The sequence below is a fragment of the Sapajus apella genome, unplaced genomic scaffold (assembly GCF_009761245.1).
Source record: "Sapajus apella isolate SASKATOON/1434 unplaced genomic scaffold, GSC_monkey_1.0 scaffold40, whole genome shotgun sequence".
Taxonomy (NCBI): domain Eukaryota; kingdom Metazoa; phylum Chordata; class Mammalia; order Primates; family Cebidae; genus Sapajus; species Sapajus apella.
The window spans coordinates 1329222-1355837 of record NW_022436980.1 but is presented as its reverse complement, the minus strand read 5'-3'; the positions used below and the strand labels follow the sequence as shown (position 1 = coordinate 1355837).

The following is a 26616-nucleotide window of genomic DNA, read 5'->3' as shown; positions in this document are numbered from 1 at the left end:
CTGAAAAACACTAAATTTAAGAAGCAGATAAAAGCGGACTCAGCAAACATGAAGAAAAAAACTAAGAGGCATAAGAAAGCAAGGAAAGATTTGCATGAAGGATCCAAAGCTGAAGTTTCTATAAGGGTGAGATGTGATGCATTTCAATAGCAGATGAGATGAGGAATAAAAAAGGGGTTATTCGATCTATATCTAATATCTTGGTATATCTTGGTTCAGTGATGCTCTTGGAAAAAGAGTTTTCAGATCATACTGTCAGTAGCAACCAAGCTTTATTGAGTTCACGAGTGTGCAGGTAGCAGGGGAGGAATAGGAGGCAGTTAATTCAGTTTATTCTCACAAAGTCTCTAGTGATGAAAGGAAAGAACTGGGAGTTGGTAATTCAAGGGGAGACAAAGTCAAAGAAGAATTGTTGCTGGGCTTTTGTTGGCACTTTTTACTGGCTAAAAAGACCCAAATTTATTTGTAAGCTAAGTAGACAAGGGTAGAATAAAGTTATAAAAAAAAAAAAGGAGGGAAAAGGGATAACTGAGGAAGCAAGATTCTAGAAAATCAGAAGAAAGAAACATGGACAAACTATACAGCATGGTAATTAAGAAGTAAGATTAGCATGAGTCACACAAAACTATATAGAAGTCCCAATTCTGTTACTAGGAGTTACGTGACTATGAGCAAGCTATTTAACCTCTCTAAGCATCAGTTTCCTCTTCCGCAATATAGAGCTAATGACAGTATCTATTTTAAAGAACTGTCATAAGATTGTAAGAAATAATCCACATGAAATTGTTTAAACACATTACCTAACACACAATAAAGACTCAAAGTTTAGCTATTTTCAACCTCAAAAAAAGAATATCATTTTTTCTTTAAATCTAAAATAAGTGATTAGGTATTAGGGAAAAGGAAAGAAATGTAAGTTAAATGAGTTATATGTGATGATCTTATTTCTTATAAAGTAAAAGAGAGAAAATGGCATGCAAAACTAGGGGTAGCAAGAGTAATGCTGAAGGCTAAAAGAAAAAAATGCAGAGATCAATATTCAGAGATAATCAGTTCCCACAGTAAATGAAGTCTAATAAAGAACAAATAAATACAATGCTCAATTGGTGTGAAAAGGATTGTTGTATTAAATAAAATTCAAAGAATGGTGAGTCTCAGGTTACAAGAAAGGTCATTAACACAGATGTCAAAAGCATTTTTTAAACTATTAATAACAAAGTTTCTTGATTTTAATGATCCATTTTACAAGGTTAATTATTACACATTTATGAACAACCTGGAGATGTGTATACCATTGAATTCCATTTTACTTCATTTGCTAAACAAACATACTAACAGTTAAGAATGTAAAGACTGAACCAGGCTGGTGGCTCATGCCTATAATCCCAGCACTTTGGGAGGCCAAGGCAGAAGGATCGCTTGAGTTCGAGACCAGCCTGGACAACCCAGAGAGGCACCATTTCTACAAGAAAATAAATAAATAAAATTAGCCAGTCCTGGCAGTGCACAACCATGGCCAAAGCACTTGGGAGGCCAAGGTGGGAGGATCTCTTGAGCCCAAAAACGTCAAGGCTAGTGAGCCATGCAATCCAGCCTGAACAACAGAATGAGATTCTGTCACTCTTTCTCTCTCTCTCTCTCTCTCACACACACACACACACACACACACACACACACTTAATCTTTATATATTTAAACTATATATAAGATTAAATGATGAATTCCAAGTTCAACAGAGGTTTGTAGTTATACCACTATAAGCTCTGTCCTTTCCTTGTCCCAATCAATACTTTCATAAATGATTTCCTTTACTAGAGGTTGCAAAAGCAAGTGCCATTAACAGCTAAGCAACAAATGTAAAAGTGTGAAGACAAATTGTGTCATACAGTAAGGGGCAACAGTTGGTAAATCACACAGTACAAGACTTAACTAACTACAAGCATTCTAGATTAAAACAACAACAACAACAACAACAACAATGTGCTTGCCAAATAAAACACATCATGGGATAGATTTAGCAGTCAATTTATAATCTCTGATTTCAACACAGCTACCTAAGATTGACACAAACCTGGGAAGAATGGCTTAAAATGAAACACTGAATAAAAATTTAAAGAAATTGGGCTGGAATGATAGAACTCACAATATGAAATTTAACAAAGGCACTATGACTAAAATCAAAGTACCAATGCATTATGTAAAATGACAGAGAAACTCCAGATCAAACTTGACGGTAATACATCTGGAAATTAAGTAAGTGTAACTGAACAGAACTCAAAAAGAATCAACACTGAGATGCAACCAATGAAAAACATCATGCAGCATTAGGTAACAAAAGTATTATGTTCAAATCAACGAAGATAATTCCACTCTACTTTGTATAGCTCACGCTGCATTGGAAGTAATGATATCCCTTTATTGGCAGCATATTTTATTCATAATATTAAAAAAGCAGAATACATCAAAGGAAGGTTAATGACACTGTGTCTGCTATAGGCTGAACACTCTAATTTACTATACTGTGAGAAATATGAAGGCACCAATAAATCCTCTTCTTAAATTTATAAATGTTCTAATGTAAAATAAATAGCCACAGGGAATAACCCTTAGGGAACAGTGCCCACCTCTAGCAAACACCATGTGTACAGAAAATAGCAGTATTTTTACAGTTCCAAAGTATAGTTTTGTGTGAAGATTCCGGCAAAACATAATTAAGGAGGCTGAAGACACTAGTATTTTGAGAAGACTAGGATTCAGCATTTCTAGCATTCATAATTTTCAGAAACATCTATGGTTTGCTATTTTCTTAATGTAATCTCTGTCCTCTGGATTATCAGATACATCGCTGGAATACTCACAAATTGTAAACTTTCAAAACTAAATAGGCCAGGCATGGTGGCTCACGTCCCAGCACTTTAGAAGGCCAAGGTGGGCAGATTACTGGAGCCCAGAAGTTAGAGACCAACCTTGGCAACATGGTAAAACTCCGTCTCTACCAAAAACACAAAAATTAGCTGGGTGTAGTGGCATGCACTTGTAGTCCCAGTTACTCTCAGGAGGCTCAGGCATGAGAATCGCTTGAATCTAGGAGGCGGAGGTTGCAGTAGCCGAGACTACACCACTGCACTCCAGCCTGGGTGACGAGTGAATACTGCCTCAAAAAACAAACAAACAAAAAAATTAAATAGAACACACAGTATCGCTTGGGAGGCAAATGCTGAAAACACTGAATCCACTAACATAAGAAACTACCAACCTCCAAAAACTGATACTAGGTTTGCAAAAAACTGGCTACAGAGTCAATGCCACAAGTCCTTTGAAAGAAATCTATTATATAAAGTGGATCTTACTTAGAAACTTCCAAAAAGACTCCATAATGTATAATTTAGGCAGTATTTCTCTTGATGGCTCAGTTTTCCAAGTTATTATTTTTATTAATAAACTATTCTCTAATCACTGATAACCACTCCTCTATGAACTCCACCTTAAAACCGCACATTGACTAAGAAATTTAAGTGATAAACCTTTGATCACATGTAACAACAACTCAACAACAACTGAAATAACTCCATCCTATCTTTGGAAAACATATTAGTATGATGCTCTTATCTCCAGATAACTTCTGAGGTCAAGGAAATAAAATGGCTTGAGGCTACAGTTTTAAATAGAATCATGATGTAATTATAAAAACCTAATGGAATGCAATGCAACATATTAGAGATCCCAGAAATAAGATATCAAATGCAGCATCACGGTAACCCAGATTCTCATTAGAATTGGGTTGGGCATTCCAACTGGCAAAAAATCTTCACAATAGCTATCTTTTCTCTGATGGGTATGCCAGGCTGGCTAGAGAAGAGAATATAGTACTAACAGTAAAAAGTGTGTGGATTAGGAATACCCTTTTGCGTGAGAGGTTGTGGGAAGGAAATGGGAAAAGGTAGGCACTTAGCATACAACAATGATTAAGGCAAGTTTCATCCCTATCTCACACCTTATAACAAAATAAGCACCAAAATTACCAAAGGGTTTTTTTTTTTTTAGAAAAATCATAAATGTGCCAGAAGAAAACATGGATATTTCTGCAAATCTTGGAAGACAAAAGAACTAAGCCATTGAGAAAAATAATGCCAATTTGATTACACAGAACTGTAAAACATCTATACTGCCTTAAGAAAAAAACTCACACAAACCCAATTTTAAAAATATGACAATTTAGCAAATAAATATTTATTTTCACTACACATGACAAAAGCCTGATTTGTTTTATCTAAGCTACAAATAGTACTTGGAAGTCAATAAGAAAAAAACCAGTATTCAAATAGAAAACCTGGAAATATGAGCTTCGCGTGGTGGCTCACACTTGTAATCCCAGCACTTTGGGAGGCTGAGGTGGGTGGATCACCTGAGGTCAGGCGTTCGAGACCAGCTTGGCCAACATGATAAAACCCTGTCTCTACTAAAAACGCAAAAATTAGCTGGGCGTGGTGGCAGACACCTATAATCTTAGCTGCTCTAGAGGCTGAGGCAAGAGAACTGCTTGAAACCCGGAGGCAGAAGCTGCTCGAGATTGAGCCATTGCACCCCCTTCCCAATAAAAAAAAAAAAAAAACAAGAAAGAAAACATAAAACTACGCATGAACAGATGGTCATGTGAACGGCCAACAAAACTGTAGAAAAAAGCTCAACTTCACTCATAATTAAAGAAATGTAATAAAGATAACAATTAGCCACAAATTTTCATCTATTAAACTGGAAAACTCAATCTGAGAAAACTAAGTATTAAAATAGGATCACCATCCAATATGGACTACGACGATTCTTGTTAAAGTCAGTCATGCAATCTTTTGGGCAGGCAGGGGGTTAATATTCAGAAGTAAAGACATAGAGCCCCCCAATTAGATTCAGCAATGCTGCTTCTAGGGATTACATTTATGAAAACAATTCTGTGTACACACTCGTTCATGCATTAAGATTTGTGAAGAGCAAGAAATTAAAAATGCCACATCTGCATGCCAGTATCTTATAGCGCCAGGAAACAAAAACATGCTTTAAAATAAAATAAAAAGCCCACATGATAGTATGTTAAAGCAGCACAGGAACTAGCTGATAGAACTCCTAATGGCCAAAGATGGGACAATCTGACCAATAAAATAAATATCTGTTAAGTCCACACTGATATAATAAATGACTAAATAGATTAATACTTGGGGGAAAAGAGACAAGTCTGTTACGTAAAATAAATCCAAATAATTTGAGTAGTTACTCCACCATTAAAGAAAAAAAGTACAGGAGCGTAATTCCCACCTTAGATGTAGTCTCTACATAGTGACTTCCTTCCAAAAAATAAAGTATGGAAAGGGGCCAAAAAAAAAAGTAACTTTACAGTCAAGAAAACTAAACACTACATCAGTCAGGTGTTGAAAGTCAGTTAACAGCAGTCATACAGCATGTTGACAGTATGTGTTCTTGATATGGTATGATGTGATAAATATGACACTTTACCTCTCTGTGGTCTTCTTGCCAAAAACCTGTAACCCCAGTTTTAGGTATCCTACAAAATATCTGACCAGAACTCCACAAAACTGTCAAGATCATCAAAACCAAGGAAAAGTCTAAGAAACTGCCACAGTGAAGAGGCAAGTAAAATGAGACCACTAATGTCTCATTACATTGCAATGCGGGATCCCCAATGTGGTATTCTTTCTTACACTTTGTAAATGTAATGTGGTATCTTAAATGAGATCATAAACAAAAGACATTAGACAAAAACTAAGGAAATCTGATTAAACTATAATAATTAACTAACTGTAACAAATGTAACATATTAATATGTCAACAACAGGGGAATCTTTGCAGGGTCTATGCATACGGATATAAAAAACTCTATTACTATATCATTGGTAAAGAGGGAACATGCTCCAAAACAATATACATGCTATTATACTTACATATAATATATGTGCTCATACATGCATGTAAGAAATTTGCATCTCACATGTATGTATCTTAAGAGTGGATTAGGAAATTTAGGGATTCGGGTAAAAAAAAAAAAGATATTATTTTAATTTATTCTTTATTATTTCAATTTTTAAAATAATATACATGTAATAACATTTTAGTTTCACTGAAATATTAAAATAACATAAAAAGATAATTGATATTCAAAAGAAACTCCTAGATTATTTTCAGGCAGATGACAATTACCACCTTATTTGCTATCAGTAACATTTATGCTTTATGAGAAGGTTCTTATAATTCAAACTCAAGAGCTTTATTATTACTTATATATTCGGTCCCTAGAGCATACTCCATTGACGTTAACATCTCATCAGTAAAGTTTCATAAACCACTTTATGAATAATCAATAAACCACTTTAATAAGACATCAACATAAAACTTTAGGGAAGACAGACCAAGTGAGCTTAGATAGGTAATCACTTTATTTCCCTGAATAAAATTTCCTTCTACCAGTAATTTTCACACAGTAAGGTAAAGAGAGAGGAAAAGAGGGAAGAATTGTATACTGTCAACTTCATCAAGGTACCATTTCTGTGAATTGGGGTTTCACCTAATTAAGAACAACAATGACAATAAAGTTATTTTTATATTGGGAGGCTGATATTGACCTAATCATTTATGAACCCACTTCTACTTTCCTAGCCTGAGCTCCCACTACCATCCCCACTACCCCAACTTTATATACCACCAATTTCAAACTACTTGTATCTCCTCTACCATTAGAGGGGATACACGGTGCTATTACACCACTAAGTTTTTAAAATACTCTGTATTTCTAGGTACACACGGTGTATAGAACACAAGTATATATATAAAACACAAGTGTGTATGTGTGTGTAACAAAAGTATATACATATTATCCTCATTTTATAGATAAGGAGAAAGATTAAGCAATTTGCTTGAGGACACATAGTTAGTACACAGCAGAGTCACTATGCACACCCAAACTGATTCTTTATACTATACTGCTTCAAAATTAAGAAGGAACTGTTCTTGGCCTTTTATTTCTTTCTCTCATCCCTTATTATAACCACGTGCATACACACCTGCTCTTAAGAAGGTTAAAGCTGAATTAGAAATGAGTACATACACATACACGCAAGTTTTAGAAACCTCTAATAAAAGTTCTTTACTGAAAGTAAAATATATACCAAAATTAAGAGTAGTGCTATTAGGGAAGGTTATTGGAAGCCAGAGATAGACTGCCTGGGCTCAAATCTCATCAAAACATTTCTAATAAATATTAACACAGCTTGCTACAATTATATCTCCTTGGCTCTTGGGTGAATGGCTTGATAATTCTGCTTTATCTTTTGGGGGTCAGAGATTTCACTGAAAACCTAGTAAAACACATAAGCTAGTTCCCTCCAAAAAAATGCACAATCTTTATTTTAGGAGAGTCACATACTTCCTGCAGACTAGAAATTTTAAATACTGGTTTAAATTGCTCTGTGGGCAGGTCACTTAACTTCTCTCCAGCTCCTCTTCATAGAACTGCTGTGAGGATTAAATTGAGTAAATGTAAGCAATGTGTTTAGATTAATGCCTGGCATAGTTTCATATACCTTTTAGCTATTATTATCGTTACTATTACTGCAACTATTACTACTATTAATATTATAATCTTTCTTTGTTCTATAATCATTACTAAGATATTTTTTAAAGTATTCCTTCTAGCACACTGCTTCTGGAGGAATATACATTCTGCGCTAAACAGTATAGCGTACTATACAGACTCTGGAGTCAGATTACTTGGAGCTGACTCCCAACACTGCCATTTAGTAGTTGTATGGTAACTTACTTAACTGCTGTTTCAGCTTCTTCTAAAAAATGGGGACAATAACAGTACCAATTCTTCAACAGGTTGCTATGATGTTTAAGTGAGTTATAAAATATGTAAATGACTCAGGACAATGGCTGACATATAGAAAGCGCAATATATATTTGCTATTAATAAACAAATAATATGTAAAATCGTAATTAATGTTTATTAAGTGTTAATTATATGCCAGGCGCTATGATAAGCACTTGATAACATTATTACACTTGTTCCTTACAAAACCCCTACTGTGCAGATGGTGAGAGAAGGCTTATAAAAGTAAGTATCTTGCCCAGAGTCATACTGCTATCAAGTGGAAGAAATGGAATGCAAACGCAAATATTACTAGCTCGTGCTCTTTGCTTTTCAGAATGCATCCTCGGCATATATGTCATCCATATCCTTTCCTCTCCAGAGCTACTGGTAGACGGCATAATTAAGCGCAGTATTCAGTATTCTGCTCGCTGATCCCAGAAGCAGTGGTTCTCCCCTTCTGGCCACAGTGCCACCCCACCTCCTCATTACTATCAACAGAACAAAGATGGTATGAGAAATAAAATCAACTGTTATCTTTGTTATTTGAACAGTCTCTCACAAAGTAGAAGACAGAAGTTTTTCTCTTTATTATTCAAGTAATCTGTGAACCACAAGGAAAAATACTTTTACGCGAAAAGTTACTTACAGAAATTTTTCTTACAGAAAACTATTAATCGATTGAAATAAATCTTAAGGATCTTATAAAGGCATAACATGATTTTTATCCTATGACTTTCAGAGTTCTAGCGTTCTGCAAAGGTAAGCTATAACTCAGAGAAGGCAAAAATCAGCTGATCTCGCACCTTGGCTTCAACTAGAGCAACTTTGCTTTTTATATGTTCTATTAGAGGTCTTCATAAAATTTCATTGGGGGTGTAGAAAGTTTCTACTGCCAAAGTATTTTTTAAAAAAGAAAGACTATTCTATAGGATACTTGAAATTCACAAAATTATAACCCCAGAGTTTCAAAACACTTGGTCCCTCTTGCAGATCAAAAGAGACGGACAAAGGTAAGAGAGGAGGTACCACTTATTCTAAACTAAATCAGAGTTAGCTACTACTGCGTAACGTACAGTTTATGAACTGACTACATGATGCTCTAGTTACTATAGCAAACACTAATAATTCCAACCAGAAAACTAAGCCTAATTAGTTCACATCGCTAATCTCTGTCCTGACTTAATTCCTTTCTTCTAGTTACACTGGCTACTTCTTTCCCCTGTTACAGGCTAAAAGGTGATTATCCACAATCCCTAAAGAAAGTCTTTAAAATGTGAAGGCAGAATACAATCAAAAGAAAGTTACCAAAATAGACATACCATTCAGTCAAACTGTGGTCAGTGAAATGTAAAACATGCCTGTTATTACAGAAATCCTACTTTAATTCTCCCAGAGCTACAAGAGTACTTAGAACAGAAATTATGACAAGGCCACAGGGTAGCTTTGCTACAATTCTAAAATTGTGGGAATAGATAAAATATTATATAGTACAACAATGAAATAGTAGATAACCAAAATACCCATATATATTATGAGGCAAGAGAAAAAAGTCTTTATGAGATCATAATTATGCATATACCTATATAAATCACGTACATATGGAATAAGATACACAGAAGTGAAGTCAAAGGTCAGAACAGTGGTAGTGAATAATTTAGTTGTTTTCCTTAACATTTTCCAAAAAGGGGAGTAATAGAGGCCAGGAGAGAACAGACATTAAGTGAGACAATAAAGAAGATTTAAGACAGATGAGAATCCATATAAAGATTTAGAAGCCATCAGAAAGAGAGTGGGATGGGTAAATCCCAATAAAAGAGGTGTATAGAAACCCCGAGAAAGAGGTTGATGGAGATTCATAAAGAGAAAATAACAGAGAGAGACAGAGACAAAGAGAAAAAGGGTGTGTAGCAGAAGAAAGAGACAAGAAGGAAAGAGACAAAGAGAAAGAGTTACATAGAGGGAAAAGAAATCCAAAAGACGGGGTGACACAGACCAGAGAAAGGGACAAAAACCCAGAGACAGAAAGATAGAGACCTGGAGCCTACAGTGAAAGGTTGAGGAATCCAGAAAGGGGAACAAAGACTAAAGAGAAAGGGAAAAAAAAGGCTAGAGAAAGAGACTGATAGAAAATAGGGAAAGAAAGTCAAAGATGATTATAGAGAATGAGAGAATTTTTTAAAATTCCCAGATACATGTGAAGTCATCTATTCTAAAACCTAATGAAGTCTTTCGCCTCTCTAATCCTGAAACTATCTTTCTCATCTTCACAATGTCCTCAACTAATCTCCCTAATTGCCTCCTCAAACTTCCTGTAGGTTCATGTTCTTATCACTGATCTCCCTCCCAAAACATTCCCCATACTATCTGAAACCTCAAAAAGAAAATTTCTAATAACCCCAATCTCTTGCCCTAGAGAAAACCTGGATCTCACCTAAAGGCACTGGTTTCCTTGCAGTTCTCGCAAATGAAGACTACTGTCACCCTCCAATAAAAATTCTAGAGACAGAAGGCAACAAATATTGCCTAACTGCTGGTTTTTCACTGTCCTGGCCTGAAACAGCACTCCATATCTCCTCCCTCCCCAGCTCCACGTGGCTATGCACCCTCTCCATCCTACTTTGTCAAGAGCCTACTTAGGCTCTCCACCGAGAGCCACCACCAACATCTATGAAGTCACACATATATCTGTCTACTAGGCATCTCTATTTGCATGTGTCATAGGTTATCGCAAATGATTAATTTATTATTTCCTCCTCCAAAACTCTTCTCATATACAATACACATAAGCAATACATAATGCATCTGCTAAAAAAAATGCCTACCAAATATAGGACTGCCACATTCTAAGATCTATCATCTTCAAGGATTTGCAAGAATTTCATAGACATTTAGATTCCTTTCTATACAGCAGTGGATACTCTCAATAACCTATTCCTAGAAAGAACTTGAAAATAACTAGCCTGTGTACTCAACCCTAGAAGAGAATCCGTCATATGGGAAGAAATAGTTTACTACTTGGTCTCCCGAATGATCTGTTAGTCCTGTCAGAACAATTCAGAAGTGGAGCTCATGAGTGGGGCAAGAAAAAATTATCTTTTTGGTGGCGGGGAGATTACAGGAAGTCTTCAACCTATATATTTCCGCACATCTTAGAAAAATTTCCTTTTTTTTTTTGACAAAGAAGGACCATTATTTTCAGCATTATACCGCAACTTTTCTTCCTTCTTCCTTTTTGTTTTTAATGAAGCTACCCTAAAATTAGGAGACGTCTTTTTTCTTAACTTTGGAAATTTCACAATGCTCAAGAGAAAGTTCTGACATAAAGAAAATACTAGGTCTATTTCTTTTTATAATAGAGATTAACTCTCCTGGTTAATCTCTCTTTTTATAATAGAGATTAACTCTCCTGGTTAATCTCTGTTAATGACTTCTAATTGCTCTTTATCTGTAAGAACATTTAAAATCAATAGGAAGCTGAGAACAGCATGCCCTCAGGGGCATACAGATAACAGCCAGTCAGCTGTCACCCCCAATGCAGCATTAAGTCAGGATAAGAGCTGACTATGACAGGAGCTGTCCACCAAACCAAAACCAGACAAAGTAAGCCATCCGGTGCCTTTCATTCAAACGGTTTGATATTCTTTCTTTTCTGCTCTTCAACTTCTTAAGAGTTAAATGAGTTAACATTTATAAAGCATTAAAACCATGCCTAGCAAATAGGGAATGCTATATAAATTAAAGTAAGTAATCAAGAGAAAATGTTTAAGAACTCTGTAAGGAGGACCTTTTTCAATTGAATCTATAGTAATCCAGCAGTTCATAGAACAAATAATTCTTACACAGGAGTATCATGATATATCTAGTAACAACAACAACAAAAGATGCAAAATTCCATTATAAGGAGGACATAACAGAGGTTCTACAATTTTACTTAGGAAGAGAGAAAAAAGTAAACACATGCCAAAACAGATCAGAATAAAGATAATAATAAGCCATGTGGTAGGTTTAAAAAAAAAAAAAAAAAAAGAGCATGAACCAAGTAATAGGATTTAGAAATAAAAGAGCTCTCAAATACTTATGAGGGTTTACAATCCCTAATAAACCAGGGGTATCATGGAAACTAAAAAAAAAAAAAAAAAAAACAGCAATTGAAAAGCAAGTGTTTTTAAGTTCAAAAAAAAAAAAAAAGCAAGTGTCAATAAAGGGCCTATTTGCTAACTATAGTCGTTAAAATGTATTAGTTATAATACACATGTATATACACAAAAATTGTACATCTGTAGGCATTTACATCAAAATTCTGGCTTAACACATTGGTATCCTCCTATGCAACAGGCACTGTAATGAAAAAAAGATTTTCTAAGAAAATAATTTAAATAAAATTTAACAGAAAATGTTGTCAGGCAACATTTCCTGAAAAAAAAACGAAAAAGCGTAGTAGAAAATGACTAAAAACTTATACTAGAAAACAGTTACATAAAGTAACAAGAACACTGAGCTAGAAATCAACTATTATGCATCTAAGAACATTAGATATTATATGCATTAAACCTGAAGTCCAAAATACCAAGTGAAGTTATCCAAAGTCATATTTATTTAGCCAAAAGAATCAAGAGATTTTTTTTTTTTTTTTTGGAGACGGAGTCTTGCTCTGTCGCGCAGGCTGGAGGACAGTGGTGCAATCTTGGCTCACTGCAACCTCTGCCTCCTGTGTTTAAGCAATTCTCCTGCCTCAACCTCTCGAGTAGGTAGGATTACAGGCGTGTGCCACCATGTCCCGCTAATTTTTCATATTTTTAGTAGAGACAAGGTTTCACTGTGTTAGCCAGGATGGTCTCGATCTCCTGACCTCACGATCCACCTGCCTAAGCCTCCCAAAGTGCTGGGATTACAGGCCTGAGCCACTGCGCGTGGCCTATGATTTGTTACCTGCCCTGCCTATGCACTCCAAACCAGTGAAAAGAAATAAAAAATAGCAACAGGCAGAAAAATAAAGACACCAAGGTAAAGCAGAAGAAATTTATTTTCTTTGCTTCCAACTTCATTGATTACTGTTTTCTTCCGAACAGAAAGAAATTGGGGGGAGTTACTAACAGCACAAAGTTTTCTTTATCCTTTGTTTTCACAGAATTCAATGTGATCAGTGATCACTTAAAGTAAGCACTGCAATATTACATCTTTTCCAACTTTTTCTCTGCCCAAGGATGGTTCAGCTTGCTTCCAAATGTTTAACCAAACAAAGTGAGGTTGGTAAACGGTAAAGAGATAGCAAGAGGACTTTGGTAGGTTTAACCTATTGTCTTACCTCTTATCAACTTCACTTAACAAAATTACTTAATTTTCCTCCCTGCAATAAATAGATAAACTATCAGAGGGCTGCATAAGCACTTAAGGAACAAAGATATCTTTGAAAAAAAATGTATATAGATTTTCTTGAGAAGACAGAAGCTTTAAAAAAGAAGAAAATTCTTAAAAGTACATTCCCTTTATCTTATTAATGCTTTCGTAATATAACTAATGATATTCAATGACCGTATCTTGGGCTGAATATTGCTGGGGCCTAGTTTTGGAATTTTTCCGTTTCATTAGCAAAACTGTCTTATGGGGAGATAGGAGGATTAATTTCTAGAAAAATAATGAATTTATCATAATATTCAGTACACACTTATTGTGTGCGTGCTGAATATTATCACAATATTCAGCACACACACAATATTCAATACACAATATTCAGTACACAGTATCAAACCTACCTTCTCACCACTGGAGTAGAAGAAATAACGCAATCGGACTATGTTACAGTGATCTAGCTTTCTCATGATCTGGAGTTCCCGGTTCTGAAAAAGAAACAAATAAAAATATATTTTTAAAGATAACAGCTATTCATCATATTGAACAAGATGCTTCTGAAATAACATTAAGCGCTAAAATTAGCAGGCTTTAGATACGCTACTAAAAAGTGTGATCTGTAGATTGGTTCTGATCTGCAAAATATTTGTTACTAGTCCATGAAATATCTGATATTGCTCTCCAAAGACAAATACAGATATGGAGTGTTTAGAATTTTTATAACAATGACAGAATAAATTGATATCTATGAGTATGATAAAAATTAGGACCCATATTTTATCTTTTTAAAAATTTCAACTTTCTAGCAATTAATTCGTATTATATTTCACAAAAATAACAGTCTTCAATGAATTCAAAATTGTAAAAACAGGTACTTTACCACAAATAGCTCAAAACAATCTGTTTTCTAAGTGAAAAAAAAAAAAAAACAAAAAAAAAAACTGAGCATTAATTCCATGAAAAGAGCTGCTAAATTTTAGAAAAAGTTAAAATAATGCAGAGCGAAACTCAGTCTCAAAAAGGAATTATACAGTCCTGATAGATTTGTAGACCATTCAAAACTATTTTCCCTTTGGAAAGTTTCAAGTTATGTTCACTCTTCAAAAAAAAGAAATCACTAAATAATATGATGATTTCTTAGTACCACAAATTTTGCAGCAGTAAATCTGACTAGACTGTACATTAACAAAGAAGTTATTATACTCCAACAATATAACTGGTTGTCAGAAATCCAGTTAATGAAGGATAGATTACGTAACATACAGAAACAATACCAAAAAGCCAGCTTTGTAGCCAAAAAAATAAAGCTTTAGTGAAAGTAGTGATTTAGAAGACCTATAAAACATAAAGTATATGCCTAAGAATCTAGAAAGGAAATGGTTTTATGATTAGAAAAGAGGCCAAGAAGGATCGGCACCAAAGAGCCAGATAAATATAGCTATCCTACAGTAGGAAGAGTAGGATGGCCTCTAGTTCCTAAAAGATGAGAACAGAAGTGAATGTTCCTTTAAACTGACCTTTCAGAGCTGGGCTTATGTGTACAATGATATTTAAAATCCTTTTATAAGATATCAATCTTTCATTCCATTACTTGTTAGTAAAAGTAATGGAAACAGAAACTAAGAAAGTAAGTCAGAAAATACAGCACAATTACTTGAATAACTGACAAAAGACTCTTAAGCATTGACTAGTACAGAGAGAGGAACACAGAAAACTATCAACTTCAAAATTGTGCCCATTTCCATTCCAAATTAAAGTTATTTCTGGAAGTATTTCTATAGCTTTTTGTTTGTCTGTTTGTTTTTTGAGATAAGAGTTTTGCTCTTGTTGCCCAGGCTGGAATGCAATGGCGCAATCTCAGCTCACTGCAACCTCCACCTCCTGGTTCAAGCTATTCTCCTGCCTCAGTCTCCCAAGTAGCTGGGATTACAGGCACCCACCGCCATGCCCAGGTAATTTTTGTGGGGTTTTTTGTATTTTTAGTAGAGACAGGGTTTCACCATGTTGGCCAGGCTGGTCTCGAACTCCTGACCACAGGTAATCCACCTGCCTTGGCCTCCCAAAGTGCTGGGATTACAGGCATGAGACACAGTGCCCAGCATCTATATTTTGTTAATTTACATGTAGGTAGTTGGCTTTGAGGAAGAACTTCTAGTAAATCAATCATTCCTCCCATAACATACAGCTATCAGGATTGATTTTTTTTAACATAGCCAACTATGTTAAAATAAGTTATTTTTCCAGACTCATTAACCAAGGAAACAGAGAAGTATTAAGTTCCCAGATAACAGCAGTTGTATAAGATTAGGCATAATATTTTTAATCAAAAAGAATGCATAAGTGAAGCAAGAACAAGGACCTACATATTCATCTACAATTTACTCTTCCTACTGCATTGCTTTAAAAATGTCTTATTTTAGATAAGAAAGTTAAAGAAAATCTCATGAAGCAGGTAAGATATGAACACAAACCTGAATATGAGGGTAAGAACCATCTGAAGATCTGAGGAAAGAGCACTGTGGTTATAGGGAACTAAAAATGTAAACACCTAGCGGTGGGCTTGGAATATTCAAGAAATAGGCAGAAAGATAATATGGGTGCATCTTTCTGACTAAGGGGAAAGAAAGGTAGGAGTTATGTTCATAGAGGTAGGAAGGCGCAAGATCATATAAACCTTCATCAAACGTGGTAAGAAACTGAATTTCACTCTAAATGTAAAGGGAAGCGAATGGAGGTTTTGACCAGGAAAGTGATACAATCAGATTTACCTTTCAGAAAAGCACTATCACTCAAACCCAGGAGGTGGAGATTGCAGTTGAGCTCAGATCTCGCCACTGCACCCCAGCCTGGGCGACAGGGAGAGACACTGCCTCAAAAAAAAAAAAAAAAAAAAAAAAAAGACATTCTAAAAATTTAAGAGAATAAATCTGAAGGAAAAGGTAGATCAAGAATTCTGGGTTTCATATATTAAGTTTGAAATCCTTAGACATTCATGTGAGGTCAGGGTAGAAGCTAAGGCTGGAAAAATGCATTTGGAAGTCATCTAGATTAAGAAGATTTAAAGCAAGAGTACCTAATAATATCACCTAAGGAAGAAGTTCATACCAGAAAAAAAAAATCACGAAATGAAAAATAGACGACAGTGGAGTAGTTAATAAAGCAGGAAGAAGATGAAGAAAGAATGTTATTTTAGAAGCCAAGAAAAATTTTTTTAGAAAAACTGTGTGATCATTTATATCAAAAGCTACTGAAAGATGCATTAAGTGAAGTATAAGGACCTAAAAATAGTCATCTATGTTTACTCTTCTGTTCCTACTGTGTTACTTTAGAAATATCTGTATTTTAGATAAGGAAGCCAGAGAAAACCTTATGAAGGAGGTTAAGATATGAACATCAACCTGAATGATATAAAGGTAAAAACCTTTATATGTGAAGATCTAGGAAAGGGCACTGTGGTTACAGGGAACTACAAATGTAAAAACTCAGTTGTCAGCTTGGCATAATGGCAAGATTAAAAAAGGAAAATGACAATTGCTATGACAAATGCCAAGATGTTGGTGACTCTTACAAGAATGGTTTCAGTAGAACAATGGTGAAAAAAACTGAGTAGACTGAATTAAAGGGGGTATAGGGAACACAAGGTCCTAAGGGGTTAGCAAGTTTGAGGGGTGATTTCGCGGTACAGGGGAATGACGAGTAGCAGCAAATCCACTCCCCCAAAATATTATAAAACTGAACTACACTGAAGAAAACAATCACTTAAGGGCTCTGGAAACTGATCAAAGGCTATAACAAATTCAGAAGCATTTATTCTTTAAAAGCTGCTTAGATTTGATAGAACAGTAGAGGAGAGTGGCTTTCTTTGCCAAGGGATGCTACCAACCCTCTAACACCACCCAACTCAGTCAGTGAGGCAGTTTTCCCAGGGCAGCATTGGCAGTGAAAACCAGCGGGCTACGGTCATTTAGGATAGAGAGTAAAAACCCAAGCCCAGTGGCACTGGCAATAAAAATAGCGAATTTAAAGGATACAAAGGGAAAGGTCCACAGCTCTGCTAAAATCAGAATGTGGTCCCAGTTGGGGAAAATAACAGACTAGAGGGATATCCAGAAATATAATAAGGGGACACTGGAAATGAGAGAGGCACAGAGGGCCTAAATTAGCCCCCACACATACCTGTCTGACAGGCTGTGCCCATATGAGGGAAAGGGAGACTCAAGAGAGTCCAGAGAAAGTAAAAGCCAAGGCTAATTTGAAAACTGTCAGAATTTTGAATATGCTTCCCAACTCACAAATAGAATCATCAAAAAATGCTGAAAGTGGCTGGGCACCATGACGTTGGTAATCCCAGCACTTTGGGAGGCCAAGGCAGATGAATCACCTGAGGTCAGGAGTTCGAGACCAGTCTGACCAACATGGTGAAACCTCGTCTCTACTAAAAATACAAAAGTAGGCGGGCCTGGTGCACATGCCTATAATCCCAGCTACTCAGGAGGCTGAGGCAGGAGAATCGCTTGAATGCAGCACGCAGAGGTTGCAGTGAGTCAAGATCATGCCACTGCACTCCAGCCTGGGCAATAAGAGCGAAACTCCGTCTCAAAAAAAAACAAAACAAACAGACAAACAAAAAACCAGTGAAAGTTTTAAAAATTCAAGATGTTTAATCACAATCTCTAAGCAATAAAGCGCTGATCCTAGGAAATCAGGCTTAAAAAATGAAAATTAGAATTAAAATTTTAATGCAAAATTCTAGGGCTTCTATCTGTTGAAGGGAAAGGTTCTACAGATTACATACAGGTTAGTTATTTAAAAACAAAACAAAAACAACAACAACAAAAAAACCACCAAACACAAAACAATCACTTTCAGGAGGTTTAAAAAAAAATAAATCAGGCCAGGCACAGTGACTCATACCTGTAATCCCAGCACCTTGGGAGGCTAAGGCTGATCACTTGAGCCTAGGAGTTCGGCTAGCCTGGGCAACATAGCCGAAAACTCGTCTCTATAGAAAAATACAACAATTAGCTGGGTGTCGTGCCGTGCACCTGTAGTCCCAGCTACTCAGGAAGCTGAAGTGAGACGATAGTTTTAGCCCTAGAGGTGGAGGCTGCAGTAAGCTGAGATCAAGCACTGCACTCCAGCCTGGGCAACAGAAGTCAGGCCCTATCTTAAAAAAAAAAAAAAAAAAAAAAAAAAAAAAAAAAAAATCAGAACCTAGCAATGCTGCAATATATTATATAATATGTCCAATTAAAAAAAATTGTGAGATATGCAAACTACGGGAAAAGTTGACCTATACTCAGATTCTTTAAAAAAAAAAAAAAAAAGCGGTCAACAGAAATTCTGGGTGGAGACAGCCATTGGATTTAGCAGATAAAGAATACAAAGCAGCTATTATAATTTATAATTAAGCTCAAAAAATTTTTAAAAATCATATTTTAAAAAGTAAAGAAAAATATGACAATTTCACAACAAATAGAGAATCTCAATAAAGAAATATTAACTTATAAAACATGAGAATTAACTAGAGTTAAGGCACATCATAACAAAAATGAGATTTGCTATGTGCTCAAGAGATGGCATTTAAAAAATCTGTGAACTCAAAATAGAGAACTAGAAATTGTCCAACAGAAAGAACAAAGAGGGAAAAATGTTGCAGAAAAATAAACAGAGCCTCAGAGACCTCTGGGATAAGATCACACATATCAACATATGTTTCAAGGCAGAACTAACCGGAAAAAGGGAAGAAAATAATGTTAGAAGAAATAATGACTAAAAATTTCCCAAATTTGATGAAAACCTCCAATCTATCAAACCATGAAGCTCAATGAACCCCAAATATAATAAACACAGGGATCAACATCTAAACGTATCACATTTAAACAGTTTGAAGCCACCATGAAAAAAACATAAGGGGAGGAATAGAAATGACTCATCACATACATGGGAAAAACAATACAATTAATGGCTGACTGATCAAGAAAAACTGGAAGCTACAAGGCAGTAACAAAAAATAAAAAAACTGTCAACTAAGAATTGTATTTACTGCAAAAGTATTCTTCAAACAAGAAAGGAAGAATAAAGACATCCTCAAACTAAAAAAAAAAAAAAAGAACATCTTAAAGTTGACTTGTCTTATAAAAAACACTTGAACAAGTACCTTGAGCTAAAAGACAATGACACCAGTAGCAATACTCAGCCCAAGATATGGTCAGAGTGTCATTAATTATATCAGGAAAGCATTAATAAGATAAAGGGAATGCATTTTAAGAATTTTCTTCTTTTTTAAAGCATCTGTGTTCACTTCTCAAGAAAATCTATATACTTTTTTTTTTTTAAGACATCTATGTTCTTTAAGTGCTTATGCAGCCCTCTGATAGTTTATTTATTGCAGGGAGAAAAATTAAGTCATGTTGTCAAGTGAAGTTGATAAGAAGTAGAGAGATAGCAAGAGGACTTTGGTAAGAACAGAATGAGCTTAAACATCTGGGAGCAAGTTGAACTATCCTTGGCCAGTGAAAAAGTTGGAAAAGATGTAATATTGCAGTGCTTACTTTAAGTGATCACTATTTCTGATCACATTGAATTCTGTGAAAGCAAAGGATAACAAAGACTTTGTGCTGGTACCTACAGTTTGGAAAATAACACCAAGTTGGAAAGTAGAAGAAATTATAGAAGCTGGGAAATTACTTTGTTAAAGACAAAGTAACCTGCTCTGAGAACTCTATGAGTAATACAGAAAGATGTTCTTAAAACACTTTTAGTATGTTGGTTAAGCAAGGTTTGTGAGTGTGTATCTGTGACTGTATGGTAACTATAATATATTTGATTTCTGTATACGACTTTGGAAAAGTAACATTTTATATAACAAACTGTAGTTGTAAAAACAAAACCACCCTTTCATTACAAAACCCATCAACAAATTAGATATAGAAGGAAATTACCTCAACAAAATAAAAGTTATACTATCACTGACGTTCAACTGAAAAATTTTCAACTTTACAACGGTGCTTTCAGCTGTGTACATTAATGATGAGCACCCACATAGTATTCAATAAATTACCTGAGATATTCAACACTTTATAAAAGAGGCTAAGTGTTACATGATTTTATCTACCTGTAGGCCAACATAAGTGTTTGGGGCATGTTTAAGATATGCTAGGCTAAGCTATAATGTTCTACAGATAAAGTGCATTAAATGTATTTTTGACTTAATGACATTTTTAACTTGCAATGAGTTCACCTGTCTCCCAGATTCAAGTGATTCTCCTGCCTCAGCCTCCTGAGTAGCTGGGATTACATGTGGGCAGCACCACACCCAGCTAATTTTTTTTTGTATTTGTAGTAGAGACATGGATTCACCACGTTAGCCAGTCTGGTCTCTTGAACTCCTGACCTCAAACGATCCTTCAACCTGGGCATTCCAAAGTGTTATTATTAGCAATAACAATTATCGCTCCCAAAGTGCTAGGATTACAGGCATGAGACACTGCACCCAGCTTGACCTCACATTAATCTGTCAAGAAATCCTGTTGGGCGAACCTTCAAAATTTACCCAGGATCCCAGCAATTGTACTCTTAAGGATATGTTTCATAGAAATAGAAATTTATGTCCACACTAAAACCTGCACATGAATGTTCAAAGCAGCTTTATTTAGACTAGCTCCCAGATGTCCATTACTGTGTGAATAAACAAACTACAGTATGTTAATACCATGGAATACTACTCAGCAATAAAAAAGAAACAATTATTGATACATGCAACAACATGATTGAATCCCCAGAAACCTATGCTAAAGTAAAATAAAAAAAGAAAGGAAAAAAGTCAATCCAAAAGGTTACATACTGGATATGATTCCATTTATATGATATTCTTGAAAGAAAAAAAGTTTGGAAATGGTAAACAGATTAGTGGTTATTGCCAGGGATTATACTGGTTGTCAGGGGTACAGGAATGGCAGGGAGAGAAGTCAATGTGGTTATAAAAGGGCAGTAAGGAGACACTTGTGATGTTCTGTATCTTGACTGTCATGGTCTATACACAAACCTACACATGTAATAAAAAAAAAAAAAATAGAATTAAATACATACACATACAGTTCGCCAAAGTAGTACAAGAGAAACTGAGGAAATCTGAATAAAATCAATGGATTCTATCAATGCCAATAACCCAATTGTGATAATGTACTATAATTTTGCAAGATATGGTCATTGAGGGAAAGTGGGTAAAGAGTGTTACCCATGTGGGATTTCTTTATTTTGTCTTATAATTGCATAGATATCTGAATATCTAGCCCCCTTCACATACTTCAGGTATTTCCTCAAATGCTAGATTCTCACACTATTTAAAATTGCAACCTCAACATTCACTCTCAGCATTCCTCATCCCCACTTCTTTACCTCAATCTTCTCCAGAGTAACAATCTAATATATTCTATTTTGCATAATTATTCATCTATTGTCCATTTCTCCCCACTACAATATAAGCTTTAAAATGACAGTTTTGTTGTCTGTTTTGTTTATTATTATATTCTTAGAATCAAGAACAATGCCCAGTCCATCTCAACTCAATAGTCAATTAACACTGATTTACACTGCTGATATAAAATAACACCCCTACTGACAAGAAGAGATACGTCAATACATATCAATACATTTCATTATAAGAAGTGTCATTACCATAATATTCAGTATAACCCAGGAGGTGGAAGTTGCAGTGAGCTGAAATTGAGCCACGGCACTCAGCCTAGGCAACAGAGCAAGACTTTGTCTCCCAAAAAAAAAGAAAAAAAGGTTGGAAGAAACACTTGACAGAATTCACCACCCTTTCATTACCAAAACCATCAACAAATTAGATGTAGAACGAACTTACCTCAACAAAATAAAAGTTATACAATCACTGACTTGATGGTTCAACCGAAAAATTTTCAACTTTACAATGGTGATTTCTGCTGTGTACATTAATGACGAGCATCCACATAGTATTCAATAAATTACCTGAGATATTCAACACTTTATAAAAGAGTCTATGCGTTACATGATTTTGTCTACCTGTAGGCCAATATAAGTGTTCGGAGCATGTTTAAGATATGCTAGGCTAAGCTATAATGTTCTACAGATAAAGTGCATTAAATGTTATTTTTGACTTAATGACATTTTTAACTTGCAATGAGTTCACCCGGACATAACTTAATTTTAAGTCATGGAGCATCTATATATGGAAAGCCCATAAATAACATCATATACAATGCAGAGAAAGAAAACTTTTCCTCTAAGATTACAAACAGGGCAAGGATGCCCACTCCTCCCATCTATTCAACATGGTACTGTATGTAAGTCCTAGCCAGAGAAACTAGGCAAGAAAAATAAATAAAAGGCATCTAAATTGAGAGAAAAAAAAAAAGAAAATTATTTAGTTGCATGTGAAATAGGTAGAAAATCCTAGACTACACATACACACAGATACACACACACACACACCCCTGTTAGAATAAATAAATTCAGTCAAGTTGCAGGACACAAAATCATTTAGAAAATCGGTTGTAATTCTACACACCAGCAGTCCCCAACCTTTTTGGCACAAGGGACCAGTTTCATGGAAGACTATTTTTCCACAGACTGGTGGGGGACTGGTGGGAAGGTTTCAGGATGACTGTTTCACCTCATAAGGAGTGTGCAACCTAGATCCCTTGAATGCGCAGTTCATAATAGGGTTCATGTTCCTATGAGAATCTAATGCTGCTGCTGATCTGACAGGAGGCAGAGCTCACACAGTAACACTCACTGGCCTGGGGTTCACCTATTGCTGTGCAGCCTGGTTCCTAACAGGCCATGGACCACACCGGTCTGCACCCTGAGGGTTGGGGACCCCTGCTATACACCAACAACAAACTATCCAAAAAATGTTTAAGAAAGCAATCACATTTACAATAGCAGCAAACAGAATACTTAGGAATTAACTTAACCAAGGAGGTGAAAAACTTGTACACTAAAAACTATAAAACACTAATGAAAGAAATTAAAGTAGATACAAACAGATGGAAAACATCCTGTGTTCACAGATGAATACTGTTAAAATGTCCATATTATTTAAAGCCATCTATAGATTCAGTGCAACCCCTATCAAAATCCCAGAGACATTTTTTACATAATTTATTTTAATCTTAAAACTTACAAGGAATCACAAAAGACTTCAAACATTCAAAGCAATTTTGAGCAAGTACAACAACGTTGGAGGCATCACATCTCCTTATTTCAAAATATTTTATAAAACTACAGTAATCAAAACAGTATAATAGAAGCATAAAAACAGATCTATAAATCCTAGCTACTTGGAAGGCTGAGGTGGGAGATAGCCTGAACCTGGGAGGCAGAGATTGCAGTGAGCTGAAATTATGCCACTGCACTCCAGCCTAGGCAACAGAGTGAGACTGTTTTCTCCCTCACGCACACACACACTCATACGCACGCACACACATACACACGCACACACGAAAAGAAAAAAACATATGAATTAATGGAATAGAGCAGAAAATACAGAAATACAGTCAGTGGATCTTCAACAAAGGTGTCAATAATTCACAATGCGGAAAGGACAGTTTTTTCAATAAACAGTATTAGAAAAACTGGATACCCATCTCCAAAAGAATAAAACTGGACCCTTATCTTACACCATACAAAAATATTAACTTAAAATGGATTAAAGATTTAAACCTAAGGTCTGAAAGCACACAACCCTTTGAAGAAATCATCAGAGAAAACCTTCTTGACACTGGTCTTGTTAGTAATTTCTCGGATAACAGGCAACAAAAGCCAAAAATAGACAAGTGGGACTATAGTAAACTAAAAAGCTTCTACACAGTAAAGGAAACAATCAACAGAGTAAGAAGGCAACCTACGGAATGGAAGAAAATGTTTGCAAACCAAATGTCTGACAAGGGGCTAATTAAAAAGAAAAAATAGTAGGCCGGACGTGGTGGCTCACACCTGTAATCCCAGCACTTTGGGAGGCCGAGGCGGGTGGATCACGAGGTCAAGAGATCAAGGCCATCCTGGCCAACATGGTGAAACCCCGTCTCTACTAAAAATACAAAAAATTAGCCGGGCATGGTGGCACATGCCTGCAATCCCAGCAACTTGGGTGGCTGAGGCAGGAGAATCGCTTGAACCCAGGAGGTGGAGGTTGCAGTGAGCCAAGACTGCGCCATTGCACTCCAGCCTAAGCAACCAGAGCAAAACTCCATCTCAAAAAAAAGAAAAAAAGTAACAAACTCCTACAACTCAACAGCAAAAAAGGAGATGAATAAAAAATAAGCAGAGGACTGGAATAGACAAAGAAGACATACATAAGACATACATAAGACCAACAGGCATATGCAAAAAAGGATCAACATTGCTAATCATCAGGGAAATGCAAGTCAAAACCACAACGAGGTATCCTGCACCTGCTAGGATAATTATTAAAAAAATTACAGATTACAAGTGTTGGCAAGGTTGTGGAAAAACTGGAACCCTTATACACCACTGGTGAGGATGTAAAATAGTGCAGCTGTTACGCAAAGTGGTATGGAGGCTCCTTTAAAAATTTAAGACAGTCTTACCATATGATCCAACAATCCCACTTCTGGGTAAACAACCAAAAGAATTGAAATTAGGGTCTCAAAAAGATATCTGCATTCTCATATTCACTGCAGCATTATTCACAATAACCAAGATGTAAAAGCAACCCCATATGAATCAATAAGAAAAATGTGGTATATACATACAATAGAATAAATATTACAAGCTTTTTAAAAAGAAGGAAATCTTACCACTTGTGATAACACAGATGAACCTGGAAAATACCATACTAAGCAAAATAAGTTAGTCATAGAAGGAGAGATACTGCATTATTTTTCATAACAAGGAATCAAAGTTATATAAGTAGACAACAGTAAGAGATGGGGGTAGATGCCGAGAGTTGTTTTTCAAAGGTATAAAGTTACATTTATACAAGATAAGTAAGTTACAGATATATGCTGTCCAACACAGTGCCTATAATTAACAAGGTGTACTTGTGAAAATTTGCTAAGAGGGTAGATGTCATGTCAAGTGTTCTTGCCTCCCCACTCGAAAAAATGAAAAACGGTAAGAAAGGGGCATAATGAAACTTTTGGAGGCGACAGATATATGTTTATTATCTTGGCTCTGGTGATGGTAAGATGAATACACACATATGTCCAAATGCATTAAATTGCACATATTAATTATACATGGTTTTAAAATATACCAATTATACCTCAATAAAGCTAGCGAAGGCAGGTCTAAAAGCTCATTTAAACATGGCAAACAAATCAAAAGCAAAATGAAATTAAATTATAGGTTTTTGTAATATTATGTTTTCATTCTTTAGTTTTTTTTTTTTTTTTTTGAAGCAGAGTCTCGCTCTGTTGCCCAGGCTGGAGAGCAGGGGCGTGATCTCAGCTTACTGCAACCTCCACCACCTGGGTTCAAGGGATTCTCCTGCCTCAGCCTCCCAAGTAGCTGGGATTACAGGTGCCTGATACCACGCTCAACTAACTTTGTTTTTTTTTTTTTTCTTTTTTTTTAAAGTAGAAACAAGGTTTCACCATGTTGGCCAGGCTGGTCTTGAACTCCTGACCTCAAGTGATCTGCCCACCTCAGCCTCCCAAAGTGCTGAGATTACAGGTGTGAGCCAACATGCCTGACATTTTTTTTTTTTATTTTATTTTTATAGAGACAAGGTCTTTATAAAAGACACATGTTAGCCAGGCTAGTCTTAAACTCCTGGGCTCAAGCAATCCTCCCGCCTTAGCCTCCCAAAGTGCTTGGATTACAGGCATCAGCTACCATGCCCAATCTATGCTTTATTTTTCTGATGACACTGAAAAAGAATAATTATCAAATTGTAACAATCTTATAGAGAGATGAAATAATTTAACATTTTGAATTATTTTTAAACCAATTCTGGTCCAAATTCATTGAAAACACTTTCCATTTACCTTTGTGAAGATTCAGGTCAAAATGCAATGTTTTAATATTCTCTTCAGACGAATTTTCATTTATTAAATGTTCAAAAGACTGAAAATCTATACCTCATACACAATGTCTGCCAAAATTTAAAAAAAGAAAAAAAATGTAAAGCCATTACTACGAGTTGGGTAGTACACAGTCAGTGACTAGAAAAACACTCTCCTCAATAAAGCCCTAGAAATTGTTTGGTTGTTATCTATCACAGTTACTATGTTTATAAATCATGTGGGTTCTCTCAGATTTCATATAAGCACAATTTTCAGGGGAATCTAAAGGAAGATACTCCATCACATAAATCATGAACTCCCACAACTGGCACCAAACTAGATGATCTGCTTAATACTTCACATGGACTATAA

General features: G+C 35.6%; 1 protein-coding gene across 5 annotated transcripts in view; it reads right to left on the bottom strand.

Annotated features, from left to right (window-relative positions):
* GSK3B (glycogen synthase kinase 3 beta) overlaps window positions 1-26616 on the bottom strand; it is a 228474-nt gene that overhangs the window by 109923 nt on the left and 91935 nt on the right. For all 5 annotated transcript variants that reach the window (XM_032298954.1, XM_032298956.1, XM_032298958.1 and 2 more), the window contains exon 3: window positions 13630-13713. In XM_032298954.1, coding sequence (XP_032154845.1) covers window positions 13630-13713 — 84 coding nt within the window. The remainder of the gene's footprint in view (window positions 1-13629; window positions 13714-26616) is intronic.